The sequence below is a fragment of the Onychomys torridus genome, chromosome 2 (genome assembly GCF_903995425.1).
Source record: "Onychomys torridus chromosome 2, mOncTor1.1, whole genome shotgun sequence".
Taxonomy (NCBI): Eukaryota; Metazoa; Chordata; class Mammalia; order Rodentia; family Cricetidae; genus Onychomys; species Onychomys torridus.
In genome coordinates this window covers 140,348,282-140,372,895 of record NC_050444.1, presented here as the reverse complement: position 1 = coordinate 140,372,895, position 24,614 = coordinate 140,348,282, and the positions used below count along the sequence as shown (strand labels likewise).

The 24,614-nt window shown below is 43.2% G+C and overlaps 1 protein-coding gene across 5 annotated transcripts in view; it reads right to left on the bottom strand.

Annotated features, from left to right (window-relative positions):
* Nucleotides 1-24,614, bottom strand: part of Kiaa0319l (KIAA0319 like) — a 106,642-nt gene that overhangs the window by 35,918 nt on the left and 46,110 nt on the right. For all 5 annotated transcript variants that reach the window (XM_036178726.1, XM_036178729.1, XM_036178727.1 and 2 more), the window contains 2 exons: nt 9,556-9,802; nt 7,099-7,200 (listed from right to left, as the gene is read on the bottom strand). In XM_036178726.1, the coding sequence (XP_036034619.1) occupies nt 7,099-7,200; nt 9,556-9,802 (349 nt within the window). The remainder of the gene's footprint in view (nt 1-7,098; nt 7,201-9,555; nt 9,803-24,614) is intronic.

Sequence of the window (24,614 nt, the reverse complement as noted above, 5' to 3'; positions counted from 1 at the left end):
TTCAGCTACAGCCAGGGGCTCTTTCATTCTCTCAACATTGCTCTTTCTGCCCCATCCCCACCCTGGGACCAATCCTTCCTTTAAAAAAAAAAAAATCAGGTTGTTCATGGTGCATCTCTCACTGAAAATACATGCCCTACCAAGCACTACAGATGAACTCATTGGGAACAAAGGTCATTTTCTTACAAAACTTCTTTTGCAACAAAGAACAGCAATGACTTCTAAATAACATGGTTCAAAAATAGCTTTTTAGAGAGTGCTAACAATGCTCGTCTAGCTGAGGTCATCACACCCTGGTGAGTTAAAAGAGCTACTTCATTCCTGCTGAGCTAAATAACACACTGCAGAAGATGGCAGGGCATGGCCCATTTAAAACAGGCCCCACTGAAATTAATTAAGATCAAATGAAGCATTAAATGGTCCTCGTTTGCAGCTTAGACTGTGCTGCTGCAGAGCATGGAGGTAGAATCCTGTCATCTATGTGGAATCCCAGGAAAGTCACCTTCCACTGGAGACAGATGCATTTCAGGCTGGGGAAAGATGGGTGTCTTTAGAAGGTCTAGTTACTACTCAAGGGAGGGAGAAAACCGTTGCAAAGCACTTGACAAAGCACGGCCACACTTTTACTTAAGGAGCTCAAATGTTGAACACAAAAATCTAATCCTCCAAAACCTGAGAAGTGACTTCTATTTTTTTTGTTTTGTTTTGTTTTGTTTTTCAAGACAGGGTTTCTCTGTAGCTTTGGAGCCTGTCCTGGACTAGCTCTGTAGACCAGGCTGGCCTCGAACTCACAGAGATCCACCTGCCTCTGCCTCCCGAGTGCTGGGATTACGGGTGTGTGCCACCACCGCCCGGCGTGACTTCTATTTTATAAGTGTTCCTCTGCCACACTAGCACGGTGGCTTGGCCTGCTGTCACATAGGCACACACAAAAGTCAAGTCTGAACAGCCTGGGGAGCTGTAGCAGCCAGAACTCATGCTAAGAGATAATTCTTCTAACTGTAATTAAAAAAAAAAAATCCTATACAGAAAACACATTCACAATCACTTGGGAACGGATAATTTCATATATCAAAAGCTAAAAACAGACTTCAAAAAAGGATGATATTCCTAGGTCAGGGACCTCACTCACAGAATGAATTGTGCATTAAAGGCATTCCTCCATGGTAGGAATGTATATACATATAGGTAGTTAGACAGAATGCTGACTCTTTATCTAGGCCAAGGGCTTTGACACCAGACCTTCCAACCTCACAGAGACCCTAGTGTGCTGCCACAGAGTTGCAGAGAATGAAGAACATGCCTCAGTGGTCCCAACTTTCAAAATGAAATCATCTACCTCAGAGAACCAAAGAACCTGGGCAGAGGAGAGTCGGGGAGTTCGAAAGAAGTGTGTGCTTTGTAATGCTCATCTGCAACATAATGACAACTCAAAAGTATGTGTGCAAATACAAGTCAGAAAAAGAGTCCTGCAGAGTTGGGCCTAACATCCACAACGAGACGGCTAAATTCACTCACCCTGAACTTAGCACCCAAGGAAGAAAGCAAAGAGCCTCTCTAGAGACAGTGGGTTGAGCCCTTTCATTCTTGTCTGATTCTTAGTGACTCTGGAGGCCCTCCTCCTGCCCTGCCTCCACTCCTGAGGACCCAGCTCCTCCAGCTCTTTCCTGAAGCCCCTCCTAGGCCATCTCTATTCCTTTGTGTCACCTGCTGACCCACAGTAGCACTCTTTACCAGGGACCCCCACAGCTACCACACTTGCCTAGGATCCAGAGAGGGCAACAGCAACCAAAGAATGGAGCACCCTTCCAACAAGACAAGACCCCAAGAAACACCTCAAATGAAACTCCAGATGCTTACATCCCAGTACAAAACCACAAACATGACTAGTCAAGATAATATGCCTCCTCAGAAGCCAGCAATCTTATTGCAATAGGCCTTGAGAATTTAGCTGAAGCACAGGACAAGACTTCAAAATTGCAAGTCTGAATATATTCAAGAACCTTAAAAGGGATAAAAAATAAATGCCAGCCGGGCGGTGGTGGCACACGCCTTTAATCCCAGCACTTGAGAGGCAGAGGCAGGCAGATCTTTGTGAGTTCTAGGCCAGCCTGGTCTACAGAGCGAGATCCAGGACAGGCTCCAAAGCTACACAGAGAAACCCTGTCTCGAAAACAAACAAACAAACAAAAATATTGATATCTGTTGTTAATTATTTTGGCAATAAATAAATAAATAAATAAGTGCCTTAATGAAGACCATAAAAATACATAAAAATAGGAGTGAAATAAAGAAAACAGTTCAACACATGGAAGTAGAAATAGTATCACTAAAAAATAAAAATAAAAATAAAAACCCAAAATAAAATAAAACTGGAAATGAAGAACCGAAGATGTCAAACAAAAACCTCAAGAAGGCCCGGCGGTGGTGGGCGGTGGTGGGCGGTGGTGGGCGGTGGTGGGCGGTGGTGGCGCACACTTTTAATCTCAGCACTCAAGAGGCAGAGGGAAGCAGATAGATACCTGAGTTCAAGGCCAGCCTAGTGTATAGAGTGAGTTCCAGGGCAGCCAGAAACTCTGTCTTGAAAAACCAAAACCAACCAAACAAACAAATAAATAAAATATATACAAATAAATAAAAAACCTCAGAGGTAAGCCTCATCAACAGAACATGGAAGGGAGAATTTCAGGTCCTAAAGACAATGTATAAGAAATGGATAGCTCACCGGGCGGTGGGTGGCGCATGCCTTTGATCCCAGCACTCGGGAGGCAGAGCCAGGTGGATCTCTGTGAGTTCGAGGCCAGCCTGGGCTACAAATTGAGTTCCAGGAAAGGCACAAAGCTACACAGAGAAACCCTGTCTTGGAAAAAAATAAATAAATAAATGGATAGCTCATTCTAAATAAAACAAAACAAAAAAATTAACTCTAGAAAAAAACTTAGGAAGAAAACATTAAAAAAATCTGGGACACTATGAAAATGAACAGAACAAATCTATGAATAATAGAAATAGAGGAAGAAGAGACCCAGACCAAATGCACAGAAAGTTTTTTTTTTGTTTTTTGTTTTTTCCGAGACAGGGTTTCTCTGAGTAGTTTTGTGCCTTTCCTGGAACTCGATTTGTAGCCCAGGCTGGCCTTGAACTCACAGAGATCCGCCTGGCTCTGCCTCCCGAGTGCTGGGATTAAAGGCTTTGCCACCACTATCTGGCGAAAGGTTTTTTTTGTTTTGTTTTGTTTTTTTAAGATTTCATTATGTATACAGTGTTCTGCCTGCATGTATGCCTGCAGGCCAGAAGAGGGCGCCAGATCTCATTCCAGATGGCTGTGAGCCACCATGTAGTTGCTGAGAATTGAACTCAGGACCTCTGGAAGAGCAGCCAGTGCTCTTAAACTGTCAACCATCTATTCAGGCCCCAAAGGAAAAAAAAATTTTTTTTCTATTTTTTTTTTTTTTTTTTGTTTTTTTGAGACAGGATTTCTCTGTAGCTTTGGAGCCTGTCCTGGACTAGCTCTGTAGACCAGGCTGGCCTCGAACTCACAGAGATCCACCTGCCTCTGCTTCCCGAGTGCTGGGATTACAGGCATGCACCACCACCGCCCGGCTCAACTAGACTATTATACCCAGCAAAACCATTGATTACAGTCAACGAATAAAGAAAAACATTCCACAATAGAACCAAACTTAAGCAATTTCTAAATCTATCAGTTCATCTCTGTAAGGACATTAGAAAAAAAACTTTAGTCTGAAGAGGTTAACCATACCCAAGAAGACACAAGGAATAAATACTCCCAGAACAGTACATTAAGGGGATGGGGATGAGGGGCACACAAAACTGTAACTACAAAATGACAAGAACCAATAAACGCTGGTTATTGAAAACTCTCAATATTAATAGTCTACGTCTTATTACTGGGGAATCAAGACCAACAGACTGGATCAGAAGACAGGATCCATCTCTCTGCTACATCTAAGAAAACATACCTTGCCATCATGGCAGGGTAAAAGGACAGAAAAAGGTATTCTAAGCAAATGGACCCAAGAAGCTAGCAGGTATAGTCATTTTAATATATGACAACAAAAAACAAAATAAAAAGCAAACAAAAAACATCAACAGAGCCGGGCAGTGGTGGCGCACGCCTTTAATCCCAGCACTCAGGAGGCAGGACCAGGCAGATCTTTGTGAGTTCGAGACCAGCCTGGTCTACAGAGTGAGATCCAGGAAAGGCACAAAGCTACACAGAGAAACCCTATCTCAAAAAACAAAACAAAACAAAACAAACAAACAAACAAACAAACACAACAAAAAACATAAAACATAATCGCTAAAGGAAAAATCCACCAAAAAGGATATTGCAATTCTAAACATTTATACACCAAACATAGTAAAGGCACTCAAATTCATAAAAGAAACATTACTACAGCTAAAACAGGATTGGTGCACATACAAACTCACAGAGAATGTGCCAATGTAGACAAAATCTGCACAGGTTCAAGCTGCATGGGGTCCTAACACTGAAAGCGGGAAGGGGACATGGAGTCCCACTCCTAACCAAGAAGCTATCACAATTGATGCCCTGGCTAAGGCACAGTAAGTTTTGTCTAATGGTATACAAACCACACTTAGGGCAAGCCCTATACCCAGGAGTAAGTTGGCTAAAACAAACTCAAGGATATTTTTACGGACTTTGTTTCAGGCATTTTTTGTCTTATTGGTCTTTTATGTGATTTTTTTAAAATTTTTATTTTTAATTTTTTTTAATTTTTTTTTTTTTTTTTTTTTGAGACAGGGTTTCTCTGTGTAGCTTTCCTGGAACTAACTTTGGAGACCAGGCTGGCCTCGAACTCACAAAGATCCACCTGCCTCTGCCTTCCGAGTGCTGGGATCAAAGGCGTGTGCCACCACCGCCCGGCCCTTATGTGTTTATTTTTTATTTTTGTTTTATTGTTGTTTCTTCTTTCCTTTTCTCTTTTTAAAGATGTTATTTATTTATTCATGTATTCTATGCATATGAGTGAGCGCTCTGTCTTCATGCACACCGGAAGAAGGAATCTGATCTCATTATAGATGGTTGTGAGCCACCATGTGGGTGCTGGGAATTGAACTCAGGACCTCTGGAAGTGCAGTCAGTGCTCTTAACCTCTGAGCCATCTCTGCAGCCCTGTTTTTTGAACAGGGTTTCTCTGTGTAGTCTTGGCTGTCCTGGAATTAACTCTGTAGACAAGGCTGGCCTCAAATTTGTTTTTGTTTCTTGTTTGTTTCTGTTTTTTTTTTTCTTTTGGTCTGGCTTTGTTCTTGAAAGAGAGAAGAAAATAAGAATATAAATATATAAAATAAGAGGTAGATCTGGGAGGAACTGGAAGAGAGGAAAAACATGATCAAAATATATTGCACAAAAAGAAACTTAAAAAAAAAAAGTGTAATGAACTGATAAGGAAATGTTACTTCAAGAGCAAAAATACAGAGTGGATCGGGATTCTAGCTCTGGGAAAGTATATTTTGCATGAATATATCACTTGGTATTAGGCTCCTACATTAAGAATATTGAATTCAACCAAGTTCACACCTTTGATTCCAGTACTTGGGAAGCAGAAGAAGGTGATTCTCAATGAGTTCAAGGTCAACCAGGACTACACAGTGAGACTCTGTCTCAAAAACAACAAAGAACACATTTTTAAAAGATTTTATTTTCATTATTTTTAAATTATGTGCAGTATGTGTCTGTGTGGGGGTATGTGCACCTGAGTACTACTGGTATACTAACACAGGCTTAAAAGATGAAATGGATGAAGTTTAAAACCTCATACTACAAGGTTTTAAACAGTGAATTTGTCACCAACTCTTTTTAATAAATACTTTATCATATATTATATATTTTCTTTTTTTTCTTTTTCTTTTAGTTTTTTGAGACAGAGTTTCTCTGTGTAGCCCTGGCTGTCCTGGATCTCGCTCTGTAGCCCAGGCTGGCCTCGAACTCACAGAGATCCAGCTACCTCTGCCTCCTGAGTGCTGAGATTAAAGGCATGTGCCACCACCATGTCTAGTGGCCACCAACTTTCTTATACAACTTAAAATTTTTTATTTGTCATGTTGAAGCTTGTACTTTTCATTTTAAAATCTTTTTGTTAAATTTACCTCCCCACCTCGTGTGTGTGTGTGTGTGTGTGTGTGTGTGTGTGTGTGTGTGTGTGTGTAGGTCATAGGAAAATCTGTAGGAGTCAGTTATTTCATCATGTGGGTTGTGGGACTCGAACTTGGGTCATCAGGCTTGGTGACAAGAGCCTTTACACACTGAACTACCTTGCCAGCCCTGACTTTCTCAGTTATTAGCGGTAGTCTTGAATAATTTCGAGTCCCACACCTGTTATTTACTAGTTGTTCAGCCAAAGTAAACAGATTAACCTGAGTCTTGGTTCCTTCCCGTTCCTGCCTCTCCCAAGTGTTCTATCAGTGATTTATACCCAGCCTGGCTGTTCCCCTTTATATGGACACAATCTAACATAAAAGACACAGTAAAGAACATCAGCCGCTGTGCAGTGGTGGCGCCCGCCTTTAATCCCAGCACTCGGGAGGCAGAACCAGGCGGATCTCTGTGAGTTCGAGGCCAGCCTGGTCTACAGAGCGAGATCCAGGACAGGCTCCAAAGCTACAGAGAAACCCTGTCTCGAAAAACCAAACAAACAAACAAACAAACAAAAACACAGAAGAGGTCACTTATATACTGTCACATTTTGCCCTTTCAGGTAATATTGTAAAACAGGGATTATTGTTCCCATCTTCGCTGAGAAAAACTCAGAGTAACTTGCTTAAAATAATTGCACTAATGATTGAGTGAATTAGGGTTTGAACATAGGCTTGCCATCAAAGCCTACAGGATTAAGCTGGAGGGCAGCTCTATGGCAAAGCAGCATGTGTGCAGCCCAGCACTGCCAAGAGAACAGTCTCTGGTCTCCAGCTGTGCAGAACCCACCTTCTGTGCTGCCTGCGGGTTTGTATGCCGCGTGCCGCCTCCTGTCTTCACAGGGCTACTACAGAAGCCAGTGCACTGAGGCTTGTAGATAGCAACACAAACTGAAATGTCCCAAAGGGCTAGCGTACCTTCTTCTGGTTCTGGAAGAACGTAGGCGTTTAACTGAACTTCATTCTTAGGCAGGGTGATCTGGACACTCTTCCCAGCAGACACCACCAGCTCCTTTACAACTGGAACCAAGTGACAGTACCTTGATCAGAAGCACACCCGGACAGCTGTCCCTCCTTTGTGATCAGACTGCTTCCCAAGTCACCCTCAGCCACCATCTTCATCCATTACTTTCTACTCTCTAATCCCTCAAGTTTGATTCTGCATCCACTTTTCCATCACAAAGGGTCTCTCAAGGTCATCAGTGAGCTGCTTCTTAGCAAATCTAGAAGAGCACAAATCCCACCTATCAGGCTGTGGCACGCCCTCCTGCTGACTGCCTCCCCCTAAAGCACTCACTGTGACTTCAGACTAGAGCTCAGGGCTCTCATTTCTTCTCCACTGTGCTGCAACTAATGTCTGTCTCCATCTCTCTCTCTCTCTCTCTCTCTCTCTCTCTCTCTCTCTCTCTCTCTCTCTCTTTGGGGGTTTTTCGAGACAGGGTTTCTCCAGGCTGGCCTCAAACTCACAGAGATCCGCCTGCCTCTGCCTCCTGGCATTAAAGGGGTGAGCCACCACTGCCCAGCATCATGTCTCTTTTATATACCACTTTCCCAAGAGTTCAAACTCTGTCTCAATGACCACTTTTATCTGGTCAATACCATTTTAATAAGACATATAAATAATAAAGGCTAAGGTCAGTCAGAAGGCCCACCTGTTACAGTTTCTGCAACTACTGAGTCATTGTTCACAGTTAAGATTACTCCAAGATTCCTCTTCCTCCCCCACTCATGGCCCACCTTACTCCAGTCCATCTGGTCTTGCTATGACATGTATGTCAATCTTTCTGAAACATCCCAGTGTCACTCTCCTACTTGAGACTCCTGCCTCCCACACGAACCCTAACCTGGCATACATCCACATGGACTCACCTTTCCCACCCAGGCCTGCCTCTAGTTAGTCTTCCCCCTTAGCATCACAGAAGCCATAGAGCCTCTGTGAAGCACATGGAGACTGCTGCAGCTGTTGGCCAAAGTGGGTTGTTTACCTTTTCTGTATTCTATGTTGTGTTCCTAGTTTAAACTGCTCTGCAAGAGCTCTTTCCAGACCACTGCATGTCTGACCCACTTCTTAGTCACTCTTGCATTTCTGGAACTCCCAAATAAGCACATAGCTATGCATTGCTCTTCCACTATTTGCTACCTACCTCCTATGTGTCTGTGTTTCTCAACTTTGGCATTATTGATATTTTGTACTAAATAATTGTTGAGGGCTAGAGAGAGCAGATGGTTTAGATCTACTGAAGACCACTGACTCAGTCTTAGTCCTCTGGCAATAATTGCTTACTGGATACGCGAGGCCTCAATTCTAGAGACCTTCCAGCAAACAACAGACTAGTCAGCTTAGATTCCAAGGCTGGGGGTGAAAAGGGATTCCTGAACAAATAAGAAACTTGAGTTTTATCTGCCTTTGCTTGGGAACATGGTACTTAGAGAGAGATGAAGCCATCTTTTATGGAAGCTGCAGCCTGCAGCTGCCCCAGGAGATGGAATAAGAGCTCTCTGGTATGACTTTTAGTGAGGAAAAAAAAAGCCATTATAGTCAGTTTAACTGACCAGAACTGGCTAGTCAATACAGCAGAAGCCAAAGCCTTCAGTTTCAATAGAAACTCGGCAGGCATTCACCTGAACACAGAAATCACATACAGCTTCAGGGCTGGAACAATAGCATGTTCCATTACCAGCAAAGGAGACCCTAGGAAACCAAAATTGGCACCAAAAAAAAAAAAAAAAAAAAGTGTTCACTCTGACTTTTTGGGTCTTCCCATTAGCTACTGATGGACTATCTCTACCTGGTCCCTCAACCCTGCACCATCAGGCAGACTTGATAAGGCGAAGGCCTAGGTCTAAGCCCCTTCCCGTGGTTGGTTTGGAAATAAAAGTGTTCTGAGAGTCAGGTGGCAAATTCCTGACCCACAGCCAGGCTGCTGGGAAGCAGATGGGTACATCAACACTGTCTCCCTGCACATATATTTCTTCATTCTCTGAACATCACTCGTCATATCATCTCTATTACTTATTTATTTAGATTTTTGCTTGTTTGTTTTAGATAGTTTCATGTAGCCCAGGCTTGTCTTAAAACTCAGCCAAGGATGATTTTGAATTCATGGTTCTCCTGCCTCCACCCCCAAAAGACAGGTGTGCACCACCATACCCAGAAAGTCTTGTGCCTTTAGGTCACAGTAGAATCTGGCTCTGAGAAAATGAGCTCCATAACATGCCCCAGGTTGGGCAGCTGCTGAAGTAGGGATCAGGGGCACTGACAGGGTGATGTACAGCAGTCAGGTGTGCCTCCCCTGCTCTCTCTAAATGGGAAGACTTTAATCAAACACTCCACTTTCTCTTCTCATCTCCAAGGCCAGGAGCAGTGAGCCTCACCTGGTTGTGGTGCTGAGGTGCTTTGGGAAGAGGCCTGGGGCGTAGGGGTAGCATAGCTGTAGGAGGGGGCCACTGGAAGAGGGGAGTCAGGTGAACTGTGCTCAGTGCTTTTTGCTTGCTGAGTACTGGACATAGGACTGGAATGCTCTGATGGTTCAGGATGGACGGACACATTCTTCAGCCAATCAGGAGTCTGTGTAGTGTGGTCAGTGGTGAAGGGGCTGGGAACTGTGGTGGCTTTGTGGACCTAAAGAAACACGAGAGATTAACTGCAGTGAGCAGAATTACAGACTCATAGGGCTGGGTTCATGGAATGCTATAAAAAAAAATTGAAGAAATTTATCTTACCACCCAAAGTCAAACAGTGTTAACATTTGGAGACAGGCTCATTGGTAGAATGCCTGCCAGACACTACAAGCCCTGAGCTTGATCCCCAGAACCACAAATTACAGACAAAAAGTAATGTGAATTTTCTGGGTTTTTTTTTTTTTTTCTATACAAAAAGTTTCATCAGCTGGGCATGGTGACTCTCACCTAAAATTCTAGCACTCAGGAAGCTGAGGCAAAACATTGCCAAGAGCCTGAGGCTAGCTTGGGCTATGGAGTAAAAGCCCATCTCAAGGGTTTTTTTGTTTGTTTGTTTGTTTGTTTGTTTGTTTTTCTTTTTTAAACAAAATAATGAGGGAGCTGAAGCAAGGACCAAGCAGTCAAGAGCACTGGCAGCTCCTCCAGAGGACGTGGGTTCAATTCCCAGCAGCCATATGGCGGCTCATAATCATATGTGGTGATTTCAGTTCAGGATCAACAACTGTCTTCTGGCCTCTGTGAGGACCAGGCACACACACAGTGTACAGACACAGACTCAGGCAAAAGATCCATACACATATAAGAGTTTTTAAACTTAAAAAGAATCACCAACTATTATGCTCAGCTAACAAGGGGAGCAAACTAAAAGCATAAGGTCAAACAGTAAGTGTTCCTAAATGAGTCATGATGAACCGAAGGGTAACTAGATAGAGCACGTCATCTTTTCTCCTTTGCAGCCCTCTGGGTGAGAAGATTCCTAAGCTGAGTTTTAAAGGGTGAACAGCTGTTTACCACACAAAAAGCCCAGGGTAGAGAAGGAACATAGGCACAGACATGCAATTAGCCTAGGGTAATGGAGACTAAAAGCCATAAACACATCGAGAGGCAGGAAGCTACAGACATGAGCTGGAAGACAGGGATGGGCAGATGGAAGGCACTGGTGGCCACTTTAAGGAGCCACACTGGTGACCGATTAGAGGACCACATGCAGAGAAGGACACAATCAGGTGTCTGTAGGTCACACCGCACTCTAGGGGTCGCAGAAGCAGTGACAACAGGACCACCACACATGCAACCACTGAGGAATGGAGAGCAGCCAAGCCAGGGTGGAGGAAGGGAATCTCACAAATCAACTTACTGGAAACATAACGGACAGAAACTTGCACATGAGAACACGAGGTCAGTTTCTGACAAATGCACACACCCACATGACAACAACTACAGACAGAGCATCTCTATCAGCCCCAGGGTTCCCTGATGTCCTCTCACTAAGTCCCTGCCTCCACCTCCAGACTCAGCCAGCACTGATTTGTTTTGTCACAGAAAGACCAGTTTGGGTTTTCTTATACTTTATATAAAAGGAACCGGTTGTATTCTATTTTTATTTCTAGCTGTGTCCACACAACATGGTTTTGAGATTCACCCATGGGTACTAAATGTATTGGTAGTACTTTTTTATTTTACTGAATAGTATTCTATTACAGGAATACATCAAAATTTATTTTCCATTCATTCACTGGTATAGATTTAAGTTGTTTTCAGTCCCTAGTTTTTTTGTTTTGTTTTGTTTTGTTTTGTTTTTTTCTCTCTCTTTAGCTGAGGATTGAACTCAGGGCCTTGTGCTTGCTAGGCAAGCGCTCTACCACTGAGCTAAATCCCCAACCCCCCAGGTTTTATAAATAAAGCTGCTACAAATGTTTGGATACATATATTTTTACAAAAGGTTTCTTTGGTTTTTTGAGAGAGGGTTTCTCTGTGTAACAGCTCTGGCTGTCCTGGAATTCATTCTGTAGATCAGACTGGCCTTGAACTCACAGAGAACCACCTGCCTCTGTCTTGCAAAGGCTGAGATCCCAAAGGCTGGGATTAAAGGTGTGTGCCACCACACCTGGCAAGTTTAACTTTCTGAACTGTTAGCTCAGCTGCGGTTTAGTTTACATTCCCACAGCAGAGCACAACAGCTCCAGGCCACAGCTCCACAACACTTGGTGTTCCTGTTCTTTACTTTGTTATTCTAACAGTTGTGACAGGGACCCTTACTGTGCACTTCACTAAGTGAAGTTGGACGTATTTTCAAGGACCCGTCCTTGTTTTCCTTTGGTGAGGTCTGTTCAGAGCTTTGCAAGTTTTTAAGGCTTTCTTAAGGTATAATTGACACAAAAGATATTTGATGCTCATACTTGGTCAGATTTGAACAGATGTGAGCACCTATGAAATCATCAATTCAAATGAGCGTAACTTTCACTTCCGAAGATCCCCCAGGCTCCTGTGTAATCCGCTCCCCTCCCCACCTACATTCCCCAGCAGCACCTCAACTTACTGTCGCTAAAAGTCATTTTCTAGAATGTCACATGAATAGAACAACTCGGTAACAGGGTGTCACTATGTAACCCAGGCTGGCTTCCAATATATAATCCTCCTGCCTCAACTTCCCAGGTGAGTGTCACCCTACCTCAAGGAATTGTCCTGCCCCCTTCCTCCTCCTCTTTCTCTCTCCCTGACCCCTCTCTGTTTTCAGTTTTCAAACCCCAAGCTGCACGCTGGCCAGTCCACTGTTCTGCCACTGAGCTCAGTTCACCTTTTATAAAAATGTCAGCTTAGCTGGGTGCGGTGAACACGCCTTTAATCCCAGCACTTGGGAGGCAGAGGCAGAGACAGATGGAGAGGCAGGAGGACCACTGCAAGTTCAAGGCCAGTTGTGGCTACATATCAAGTCCCAGGCCAGCTAGGGCTACACAGTGAGACCCCATGTCAAAATAAATAAAAGAACAAACCGTCAATAGTTTTTGAGCAAATTGGGTAGCATCCCCACTGACATGGGCATTCCAGGTATCCTGTGACCTTTCCAACATTTGCTATGGATGACTTTTAGATTCCTTTTTGAAGGTGGGGCAGCATACTATGGTTTTTCCCTTGTGATTTCCTAATGATTAGTGTTGAACATCTGCTATATATTTATTGGAGACCTGCACAATTGGGTTACTAAATTTCTAGTTATAATAAATTTTCTAGTTAGTTTAGGTCATCTAACTTTGCCTTATCCAAAATCATTTTTTGCTCATCAGTACTGATAGATGAGACAGCTATATTGGTTTCCTAGAACAGTCATGAAAAATTACCATAAATTTAGCAATTAAAACAACAGAACTTTGTCTTGGTTCCAGAGACATAAATCTAAATGCCAGATGTCAGGAGCACTTCTGGAGCAGAGCTCTAGACAACCTTTCTTTGTCTTGTCTAGTGCCCAGAGACTTTTAACATCTGTGGTGGATTGAATGAGAAAGGCCGCTGGGCGGTGGTGGTGCACGCCTGTAATCCCAGCACTCGGGAGACAGAGGTAGGTGGATCTCTGTGAGTTCGAAGCCAACCTGGTCTACAAAGCAAGTTCCAGGATAGCCTCCAAAGCTACAGAGAAACCCTGTCTCGAAAAAAACCAATAAATAAATAGATAGATAAATACATAAATAAATAAAGAGAGAGAGAGAAAGGCCCCCATAGGCTCACATGTTTGAATTCTTGGTTCCCAATTAGTGGAACTGTTTGGGAAGGATTAGGAGGTGTGGCCTTGTTGGAGTAGGTGTGGCCTTGGAGGAGGTGAGTCACTGGGGGTGGACTTTGAGGTTTCAAAAGTCCACATCAGGCCAAGTGTCTCTCTCTGCCTGCTGCCTGTGGATCAGGATGTAAGTTTCTCAGTTACATGTCCAGCACCATGCCTATCTGCTTCCTACCATGATTGATGATCATAGACTAACCCACTGAAACTGTTCCCAGCTAAATGCTTTCTTTTATAAGAGTTTTCTTGGTCATGATGTCTCTTCACAGCAATAGGACAATAATTAAGCCAATATCCCTTGGTTTATAGTAACCCATCCCTAATCTCTGCCTCAGTCTTCACATGATCTTCCTTTTCTGAGAATCTCAATCTCTATTTTTTTCTTTCTTTTTTTTTTAAATTTCTTTTTGTTTGTTTGTTTGTTTGTTTGTTTGTTTTGAGACGGTTTCTCTGTGTAGCTTTGGAGCCTTTCCTGGAACTTGCTCGCTCTGTAGACCAGGCTGGCCTTGAACTCACAGAGATCCGCCTGGCTCTGACTCCTGAGTGCTGGGATTAAAAGTGTGCACCGCATGGCTTATTTCTTTCTTTTGTAATGCCACCAGTCACTGGATTCTAAGGTCAATCCAAAAACATCTCTTCTGGAGCTCCTTAAATTACATTTGCAAATGCCCTGCTCCCAAATAAGGTAGGACGCTGAGGATCCAGAGGATGAGAAGGGATAGGGGTCCTGGAGGAAACACTAAACAATCCATTAAAATGGCTTCTCTCTCTGTGTTTACTTCTTAAGTTTCTCTCAGCAATGTTGTACAGTTCTCAGTACAGCTTTTGGATGTGTTTTGTCTGTTATTCCTAATGAGTTCATGGTTTTCAATTGTTATTACGCATTTTAAAGACTTCAGTTTCTATCTACATTTCTAATATATCAAACAATTGATCTTTGTACATTGACCTTATATCCTACAACTCTGCTATCTCTGATGTAGAGTCTGTACAATTCTTTTGTGCACAATTACACCTGTGACAAAAGTAGTTTGCTTTCTGTTTCTGGTCTGAATTTCTTTTTCTCGAACTTCAAATGGGCAGTTTTCCTTTGAGTTTCTGAATACACAAACAGCAGCTACCTGGACTGCTGATCCCATCATCTGAGTCAACATGGAGTCAGTTTCTGTTGACAGCCTTTTATCTGATTATAGTCACTCCGGTTGGAGACCTGGTCTCACTCTGATTTCCTTTCTAGTTTTACACATGCACATAAGGAATTTTGTCCCCTCCCACTTCCCACTACCCCCCCCCACCGCCCGCCCTCTTCCCACTCCCGTGTCCATCCTCCCCCCCCCCCCCCCCCCCCGCTGAGTTTAGTTATGCTTGATTGAATGACCACGGCTATTATTTGCTGGAGAATGGGCAGCGTACCAGTGGATAAGGAAAAGGAAATGATGCCCCTCCTCCAGCAGCCACTAACTGGGGAGCCCCTCCTCCATACAGGGCCAGTCTTGGTCAGGTCTCAGGAACCAGAGCTGCAGTGAGTTCCTGAGAACAATTGTTTGACAGCACTCTCCCTGACCTCTACCCCCTCTGCAGAGACGTTCCCTGAGTCTTGAAGGTGGTGATACAGATGTCTTGTTGAGAGCCATCACTGTTTTCTTTGCTTAGAGAGAAGTCCTCCCTAACTTTTCAGTCACAGACTCCGTTTTCTGACATCTCAAGCCTTAAGACTTCAGACTTTGACCACCTGCTTCCTTGTGGTTAGGAGATGTACTTGGTGTAAGAGGCAAAAACCTTAAGCTCAGCCTGGCACAGACTGTCTTCACATACCCACCTGACCTTCCTCATCCCTGTGTGCTTCCTCACCTGGCCTCCTGCAGTCTCCCCATGCGCTACAGTACAGGGGTGCAGTCAGGGGTTGTAGCTCACAGTCAGGACCTGGGGTTCATCTTCTTGGTTGTTTGTTTTCCTTAAGAGGTCCTCCTGCTGCGCCCAGCGGGAGTGGCACATGTCTTTAATCCCAGAGCCAGGCCAATCTCTGTGAGTTCAAAGCCAGCCTAGTTTACAGAGCAAGATCCAGGACAGGCACCAAAACTACACAGAGAAACCTTGTCTTGAAAAACCGAAAAATAAAAATAAAAAAAGAAAAAGAAAAAAGGTCCTGCTGCTAAATGTACACATAGCATTACTGCATACCCTGGTCTGGCCACCAGGAGACAGTCAGGCTTCCTCTCAGCACTTTCCTCTAGTAGGAGCCTGTTGGATGCCCACAGGCAACACTTTTTTAAAGTGCAAATGAACATTTTATCACCTCCAGTCTTCATCTTTCAAAATTAAACTTTCCTTTAGCTTCTATATTCTTCTGGGTTCTTTCCAGTTCCTTATGTCCTTTGTCTTAAAAAAAAAATTATCATTATTATCTGTGAAGGTCCAGGAGGCCACTTCAGTCTGCCATCATCACTGAAATTCCTCCCGTGGGATAAATTTCAAAATATTAAAGAGCTAATATGTGTAAAGCCAGAATAGACCTGGGAGTTGGGGAAAATGAGGCGGAGATAAGACCAGTGTTTCTAGGCTGCGTGAAAGGCTGACTGTACAGTAATGTCAAACTAAGACAGAGTACAGGGAGATAATGGGCAAGTCATGCTATAGACATATCGAACCAACAACACCCACCTCTAGGAAATGTCAATTAAGACTCAGACTGGGATTCATGTTCCCACACCACAGCTGAAGCCACAGGAAAGGCAAACCACAATAAAAGAGCACATGAGCAAAGGACACAGACGTTCAAGGCACAATTGGGCATTCCAATGCATGAGATGAGCCCAGTTCTGACACTTGTCAGACAGAAGGACTGTGAAGCAGGAAAGTGCACACTAACAAGACACAACCTATAGTCAGGCGTGTGAGACAAGGCAGAGTGGCCTATCAGATACAGACTGATGGGGACACACTTGATGGGCAGTTGGGAATTTACCAATGACCCCAGCAGGAGTGACTTCAGCAGAAAATTCCATAGGACCAGGGGTTAAATAAAAGTCATTCAAGAAGAGTAAGCTGCTATCAATCCCACTTCCTGTTTGTGTGAAAAGCATGGAAGTAGCCTGAAGACTCAGGAAGACATGCCAAGGACATATTTGGTGGTACTGAGTTGCCTGAAAACAGAACCATGAGACATGAAGATTGGAGTGAGTCTCCAAGAATGAGTAGTTTTGCTACTATGAATGCCAAAACGGAAAACAAAAACAAATTATTTTTGAGCCTATGGCACTGAACTCACAGAGACCTGCCTGTCTCTGACTCCCAAATGCTGAGATTAAAGGAATGTGACACTATGCCACCATGCCACCATGCCACGTCATCAAAATGCTTTAAAAAGCATGAGAAAAGCCAGATTTGGTGGCATGTACCTGCTGGGGATGTCTTTCTGTATGCTGTGAAATGTATTGCTCTGATTGATTGATAAATAAAATGCTGATTGGCCAGTAGCCAGGCAGGAAGTATAGTGTAGGCAGGATAAGCAGAGAGGAGAATTCTGGGAAGTAGAAGGCTGAGTCAGGAGATGCCGCCACCACCATGAGAAGCAAGATGTTAAGGCAGAACTGGGAAAAGGTACCAAACCACATGGCTAAACATAAATAAGAATTATGGGTTAAATTAAGTGTAGCTAGCGCCGGGCAGTGGTGGCACATGCCTTTAATCCCAACACTTGGGAGGCAGATCCAGGCAGATCTCTGTGAGTTCAAGGCCAGAGTGAGATCAAGGACAGGCTCCAAAACTACACAGAGAAACCCTGTCTCCAAACAAACAAACAAACAAACAAACAAAAGATCTAGCTAGCAAGAAACCTGAGCCATTAGGCCAAACAGTTTTAATTAATATAAGCGTCTGTGTGTTTATTTGCACCCGAGCAGCTGTGAGCCAGGTGAGACCAGGAAAACTTCTGGCTACACGTACCTGTAGTCACAGCATTTGGGAAATAGAGGCAGGAGGACCATGAGTTTGACAGCAGTCCAAACTACATAAGGAGACCCTGTGTCAACACTCACACACACAAACACATACACACACACACACACACACACACACACACACACACAGAGTGGACGTCTGCTTCTAGTAAAGACAGAAGGATAAATGATAAGGGACAGATTTATCATTCTACCTAAAAAATTTAAAAGCCAGATAAAATGTATAAAATAACTGCACTGGTGGAAAATGGTGACTCCTACAAGATTAAACACACAAGGTAAGTCTTGGCCTATGATTGCCCCATCTGACTGTCAGAGGTTTCTGGGCTATGGCCCAAGAAAGAACCCAAGCAAGACCAGCAGCCTGTCTGAGCTGAAGAGATGCACCTGGAGTGTAGAGGAGAGGGATGCACAGGACAGAACTCTCCTGGGTGTGAGGAAACCACCCCAGGCCAAGGAAGGGTCTAGAAATGGTTATAAGAGCAGTACTGAACTTCACAAGGCTGGGAACAGCACCTGCTCCACAAAACTGGATTGGGAACTTTCTAATTCATACTAGTTAGAGAACTAATAATAAAGGGCTAGGCATGGTGCTACACACCTTTAATTCCAGCACTCAGGAAGCAGAGACAGGCATCTCTATGAGATAGAGGCCACCCTGGTCTACATAGTAAATTTCAGGACAGCCAGAGCTACCAAATGATACTCTGTCTCAAAAAACCAAAAATAACACTAACGAAAGATCAAATTATTTTTCAAATAGTTTGAGTACACTCCAGAGCCAAGGTCAAGAACACTCACAGTGACACAAAGTCACCAGCAGCCTCCTAAGTAAAATTTATAAAAGCAAGTGCTTAATTAATAGTCAGACAGGAGATATAAGCAGAAACTAAGTCCTGACAGGGAAAACCTCATTCAATTAAACTTGATCCTGGACAGATATAAAGTAAGTAAAGTGCCAGTTGTGCAAGCCTGATGACCCGAGTTAACCAATTCCATGATGTCTTCTGACCACCACATCATACATGCCCTCGGCTCCACATCACACACATGCAGACCACACACACCAATAATAATAACAATAATTTTTAAATTAATTAATTAATTACTTAAAAAATTGATCCAGGCTGGTGGTATAGCTCAGTGGTAGAGATCTAATCCAGCATGAGAGAGGCCCTGGATTCTGACCCTAGCACTGAGCCTTTAATGGAAAAAAATTAAGAAAGAAAGAAATGAAATATGGTGATGTATACCTTTAATCTCAGCACTCAGAAGGCTAACACAGGAGGATCATGAGATTAACAACTGCTTGGGTTATATGACCACCTAGCTATGTAAAAGACTCTGTCTCAAAAGAACCAAAGGGTTAGGAATATGGCACTTGCCTCCTGTGCACAGGCCATAGGTGTGATCAAGCATCACAAAATGAAATAATCATTTTATTTCAATACACATATTCAAGAAGCTGTAGAAGGTAAATATATAGTAGTTCCTCCTAAGCCATAATTTTGCTTGCTGTGGTTTCAGTTACTAAAGGTCAATACATTCTGAAAATATTAAATGGAAAATTCCAGAACTAAACAATGCATAAGTTCTAAACTGCACATTATTCTTTATAGCATGACAAAACCCCATGCTATCCTGATCTATCCTTCCTGGAACCTGAATTACCCCTTTGCAGTGTATCTACACTGTATTTGCTACCTTGGTTATCAATTCAGCTGTCATTGTAACACAGTGCATATGTTCAAGTAACCCATATTTTCCTAAATACAGTCATTGTTCTATTACTTTATCAGTTATTGATATTAGTCTCTGCCATAGTTTGGGTTTGACATGTCCTCCAAAGATCCAAGTGTAGATGTAACAGTCTTATTAAATAAGAAACACAGAGCCAAATGCAGAGTTAAAAGCTCAAGAGGTCAGAGCAGTAGCCAAGAACTGACTGATACTAAAAACCCTTTCTTACCCTTCCTGCCACTGCTGTCCTTCCTCTCAGAAAGAGGCCTACTTCCTGTGTATCTGTCTTTTTATTGACTTTCTGTTCTGCCTTCTCATTGGTTATAAACCCAACCACATGACCTCCTTGTCACTGCCTGTCTATACAGACCTCCAGGTCTTCTATGGTTGGTATTGAGATTAAAGGCATGTCTCCATGCTAGCTGTATCCTTGAACACACAGAGATCTGCCTGTCATGTGATAGGGAATGAAGGTGTGCGCCACCACCACCCGGCTTCTGCTATGGCTTGCTATTAGCTCTGTCCCCCAGGCAACTTTATTTATTAACATACAAATAAAATCACATTTCAGTACAAATAAATATCACCATATCCAAGTATTAAAGGTTTGTTCCACGAACAGAAACTTTAAGAAGGAGGAAGTAAGGCCTAGCCAGAGGAAGTCAATGGGGAGAAGCAATTGGATTCCAGGCCTCTCCTCTGCCACATACTCCCATCATGATAGACTGTGCCCCATAGACTCACAAGCAACAAGTCAACCAACCACAGACTCTAACTGCTGAACCCATGAGCCAGCCACAAGAAACCTTTACTCTTCATACTTTGATTAGCTCAGTTATTTCAATACAGTAACAGTAAACCGGCTGATATAATCTCTGGCTGTGCCTAATTTATGAATTCAACTTCCTCACAATGTTCATATAATAAGATAATATAGTTTATCCAGGGTTTGGTATTTCTGACAGACAAGGGGAACTACTCCTGTATTCAGTAAACTACTCATAGAGTCTAGAGCTTCTGGAAATGACTACTACAGTGTCTAAGATGAAAAATACACTTGGTGGTTTTTGTTTGTTTCTGAGAAAAGTTCTCTTGTAGCCCAGGATGGCCCTGAACTCATGATATAGCTGAGGATACCTTGAACTTTTTATCCTCTTGTCTCTACTTCCCAAGAACTGAGATTATGAGTCTATGCCACCATGCCTGGCTGTTCACTATGGTGATTTCATGGCAGGTTTGGAGAATGTAGAGAAAATCTGAGGAGTTTTAATAGGTTTCAACTGAAACAAAAAGAAGGAAAAAAGACTAGAAAGAAGTGACCAGAGTATTAGTAAACTGAAAACAAACCCAAGTTGCTATGCATTTGTAATAGAATTATCAAAGGAAAGGCAGGCCAGGAAAGGAGGCAACAAAACGTGGTCAACTACTTTCCAATCTTAAGAAAGCAGCAAGCCCACATTCAACATAGAAATGAGATGTGCATAAGCCCCAAGCAGAAAACAACTCGTGACTAGCTAGTGAAACACTTTAAATGGGTGCTAAAGAGAATATCATCTAAGCAACCAGAGAAAGAAGAACACATATACAATCAGGAATACAGAACTTAAGATTCTAGAAACAAAATGCAAACTAGAAGACATTACACTTATGTGTAAGAGTGCATACTGATTGTCAGGCATGGTGGCACATGCCTTTTGTCCCAGCACTTGGGAAGCAGAGGTGAATGGATCTCTGAGTTCAAGGCCAGCCTGGTCTACAAAGTGAGTTCCAGGACAGTCATTTAATGTAAAGCAAATAACAGCATTTAATGTAAAGATGTACGTTACATCCTTCTCAACAATTACAATAACTATACCACAAAGAATTAGAACTTTGCTAGGCTTTGCAGCTCATTCAGGAAGCTGAGGCAGAGGGACCCAAGTGAGCTCAAGGCCAGGCTGAGCTACACAAAGAGACTCTGTTTCAAAAAAGGAGCAGAAGGAGGAGAAAGGAGGCAGAGAGGCAGAGAAAAAATAAAGAAGTCTCATACATGCAGGCAAAACACTCTTACACACAAAATCATAAAATAAATACTTTAAAAATTAAAAAAATATGCTGAGAAAGAAGTCAAATACTAAAGACTACATATCACATTATTTTATTTACATAAACATCCAGAAAAGGTGCTGCTTGTTTGTTTACTTGTTTGAAAGAGGGTCTCACTATGTAGAAACGGCTATCTTGGAACTCAGAGAGATCCTCCTGCCTCGGCCTCCTGAATGAATGCTGGGAAAACAAGAAAAGGAGGAAGAGAAGAAGGAAAAATGGGAGTTCTGTGTATCAGGAAAGCAAGAGGGGATGAGTTGGAGGTATGGAGGGATCAGTGTGAGCTAACGAGGGAGAAGTCCAGTAGGAACAAAGCACGTTTGGTTGTCCCTCTGTTCCAACACTCGGGAGGCCAAGACAGGTAGGTCTTGGTGAATTTGAGGCCAGCCTGGTCTACATAGCAAGTTCCAGACAAGACAGGGCTACATGGTGAGAAAAGAATAAAGTATATTGATATATGTCTGAAAATGCCACTGGACAAGATGACTTTTACCTGAAATAGCAGTACTTGGGAGGCAGAGGCAGGAGGGTCAATGGAAATTCAAAATCAAGTTGGCTCATAGTGAATTCTAGGACAGGGTTACATAACAAGACACTATCCTGAGAGAGACAATGAATTAATACAAAATAAATAGCACCTATCATTGTGCACCAAGCTCTTTCTATAGGAATCATAGCTCAAGATTAGAGTCCCAGAAGTAGAAAACTGAGCTTGTTAAAGTTAGATAGAATTTTATTTTTAAAGAAACAGCTTATCATTTATTTGTGTATTTATTTTTAAGGAAATAAGAGAAGGGAACTTGAAACAAAGTATTTTACTTCAAAAACTATGAAATACTGACTGGGGGGAAGGTGTATGATAGAAGGTGGGATGGCAGGAGTCTTTTAAAAAGAACCCAATTCTGAGGGGCTGGAGAGATAGCTCACTGGTTAAGATAGCTCACATGCTGGTCTTACAGAGGACCAGGGTTCAAATCCCAGCACCCTTATGACAGCTAAGAACTGTCTGTACCTCCAGTGCCAGAGGATCCAGCCCTCTCTTCTGGCCTTCTCAGATACTGCATACATGCATCTAGTACACCCACATAAGCATCACACACATGCAAGCAAAATACCTATACATACAAAATAAAAATAAATATGAAAAAAACCCTAATTCTGAACAAATTATAATCAGAAGTGTTCTTTGGAATAAATGTCTGTATACTCCAAATTGTATGTTGAAATCTTAACCCTTCAAGGAGATGGTATTTAGGACAGGAGCCTTTGGGAGGTGAGTGTTTCCTTCTAAAACAGGCTTCATGGAGTTTGTTTACCTCTCCCATCATGTGAGAAGAAGAAGTGCCTCTGAGGAACAGGCTCCTCATCAAAAACCTGACCTGCCAAAGCCTTTATCCTGAACTTCTGCAGCCTCTAGAGCTGGAAGAAAGAAATGTCTGTGGTGCATAAGTCACTGTCTGTGGCATGCTGTTACAAAGGTCCGAATGGACTAAGACTATGGAGGTGACTAACACAGTTTCACTGGTTGCACATAGTAAAGCAGAATGTTAAAAGAGGTGCTCAGGACAGTAGATGGGAAACTGGGCAGTTACGATAGGGAAATATGAGAGGGGCTGTGGTCCAGAAACTAATGCTCTGAGAAGGGAAGCTGGGCCTGCAGGGATTTCTGCTATTACATACAAAGCAAGGAAACAGACTACCCAGTCTTTCTCAAGATGATCACCATTTGTGTAAGATTACAATGTGGAGAGGGGTACAGAGACCCACAGACTATCCAAAGCAGAGGCCTAGGGCTAGAAGAGAAAAAAAAAATGGCAAAGTTTGTTAGCTTGTCTGTTACAGAACTAAGAGTTAGAATTTGAAAAAAATCTAGGCCTCAATTTGTCAGAGTAATAACTGGAAGAATAAATGAACTCTTGGCAATAATTTCACAGCCTAAAGGATTTAGAGGAAATTTTAAAACACAAACCAAACCAAGCAAGCAGAAAGCCATGGAGAGTTGGGGTGGGGCATGACAAAACAAAAGAAAAGCAGGACTGCTGGAGAAGCTGTCCTTGCTTATGTAAGTTGTTCTCTTGGCTGCCCACACCCTGTGCCTTATCTTGCCTTATCTTCTCTTCCATTCGAGGCCAGCTCAGGCCATACAAGAAGTCGGCCTGGAGTTCTCAGGAAGAGCAAGCAGCAGACAGCTGCGGATGAAAGGCCTTAGAAGCAGCTGCTTCCATCAGTGACTGGAATGGGGAACAATCACCGCAGAGAGAACACCCGAGTCTTCCTAACAAACTGTTGTCCATGTGGACCTTCCTTCCTGGCCTCCTTCACAAAGCAGGACCGGTGGCAGCTAATTGCCAGGGGCTGAACCACACCTACAGTGCCCATTCCAGACCCACTTAACCAGCCTCCTGCCCTTCTGCCACAGTTCAGAGGCTCTTGACACAGAAGAGTACAGTGACAAGTGGAACCAGACTAACTCTTCCCTCTTAAGTGGAGACAAAGGAATAAATGGCACTCCTACCCACTTCAAAGTGTCCACTGTCCCTGCTTGTGGGCATCATAATGTACATGTATCCAAAAGGATGAACAATTCATTCTGACAAGCCAATGCCTTTACAGTTTTTTTTATTAAATGTTTATTTTATTAAAATTTTTTCCATTTTACATACCAACCCAGTTCCGCCTCCCTCCTCTTCTCCCACCTCCTCACCTCCCTCCCCCTCTGCCCCCATCCACTCCTCAGAGTGGGTAAGGCCTCCCATGGTAGTCAACAAAGTCTGGCATACCAAATTGAAGGAGAGCCTAGCCCCTCCCCATTGTATCAAGGCTGAGCAAGGTATCCCACCGCAGGGAATGGGCTCCAAAAAGCCAGTTCATGCATCTGGGATAAGTCTTGGTCCTGCTGCCTGGGACCCCACAAACAGATTGAGCCACATAGCTGTCACCCACATTCAGCGAGCCTAGTTTGGTCCCATGCAGGTTCCCGAGCTGTCAGTTCAGAGTCAGTGAGCTCCAACTAGCACCAGTCAGCTATCTCTGTGGGTTTCCCCATCATGTTCTTGACCCCCTCTTCTTTTTTTTTTTTTTTTTTGAATGTTGAATGCCATTTATTGAAGGAGGAGGTCTTAAATACAGGCTTACAGCACAATGGGTGAACCCTGGATGGCAGAAGTTCGCTTCTGATTTTTTTTTTTTTTAAGCTGAGGATCGAACCCCAGGGCCTTGCGCTTGTAGGCAAGCGCTCTACCATTGAGCTAAATCCCCCCCCCCCCCCCCCCCCCCCCCCCCCCCGCTCCTAATGTTTTACAATCTTGCATCTAAGCTGTTAACACCCAATATCTGGATACTCAGACAAGGAGCTTCCCTTAAGCATTCAGGAGGGTGGAATCTCGCAGGGAATTAGCATAGGGAGGATATCAAGG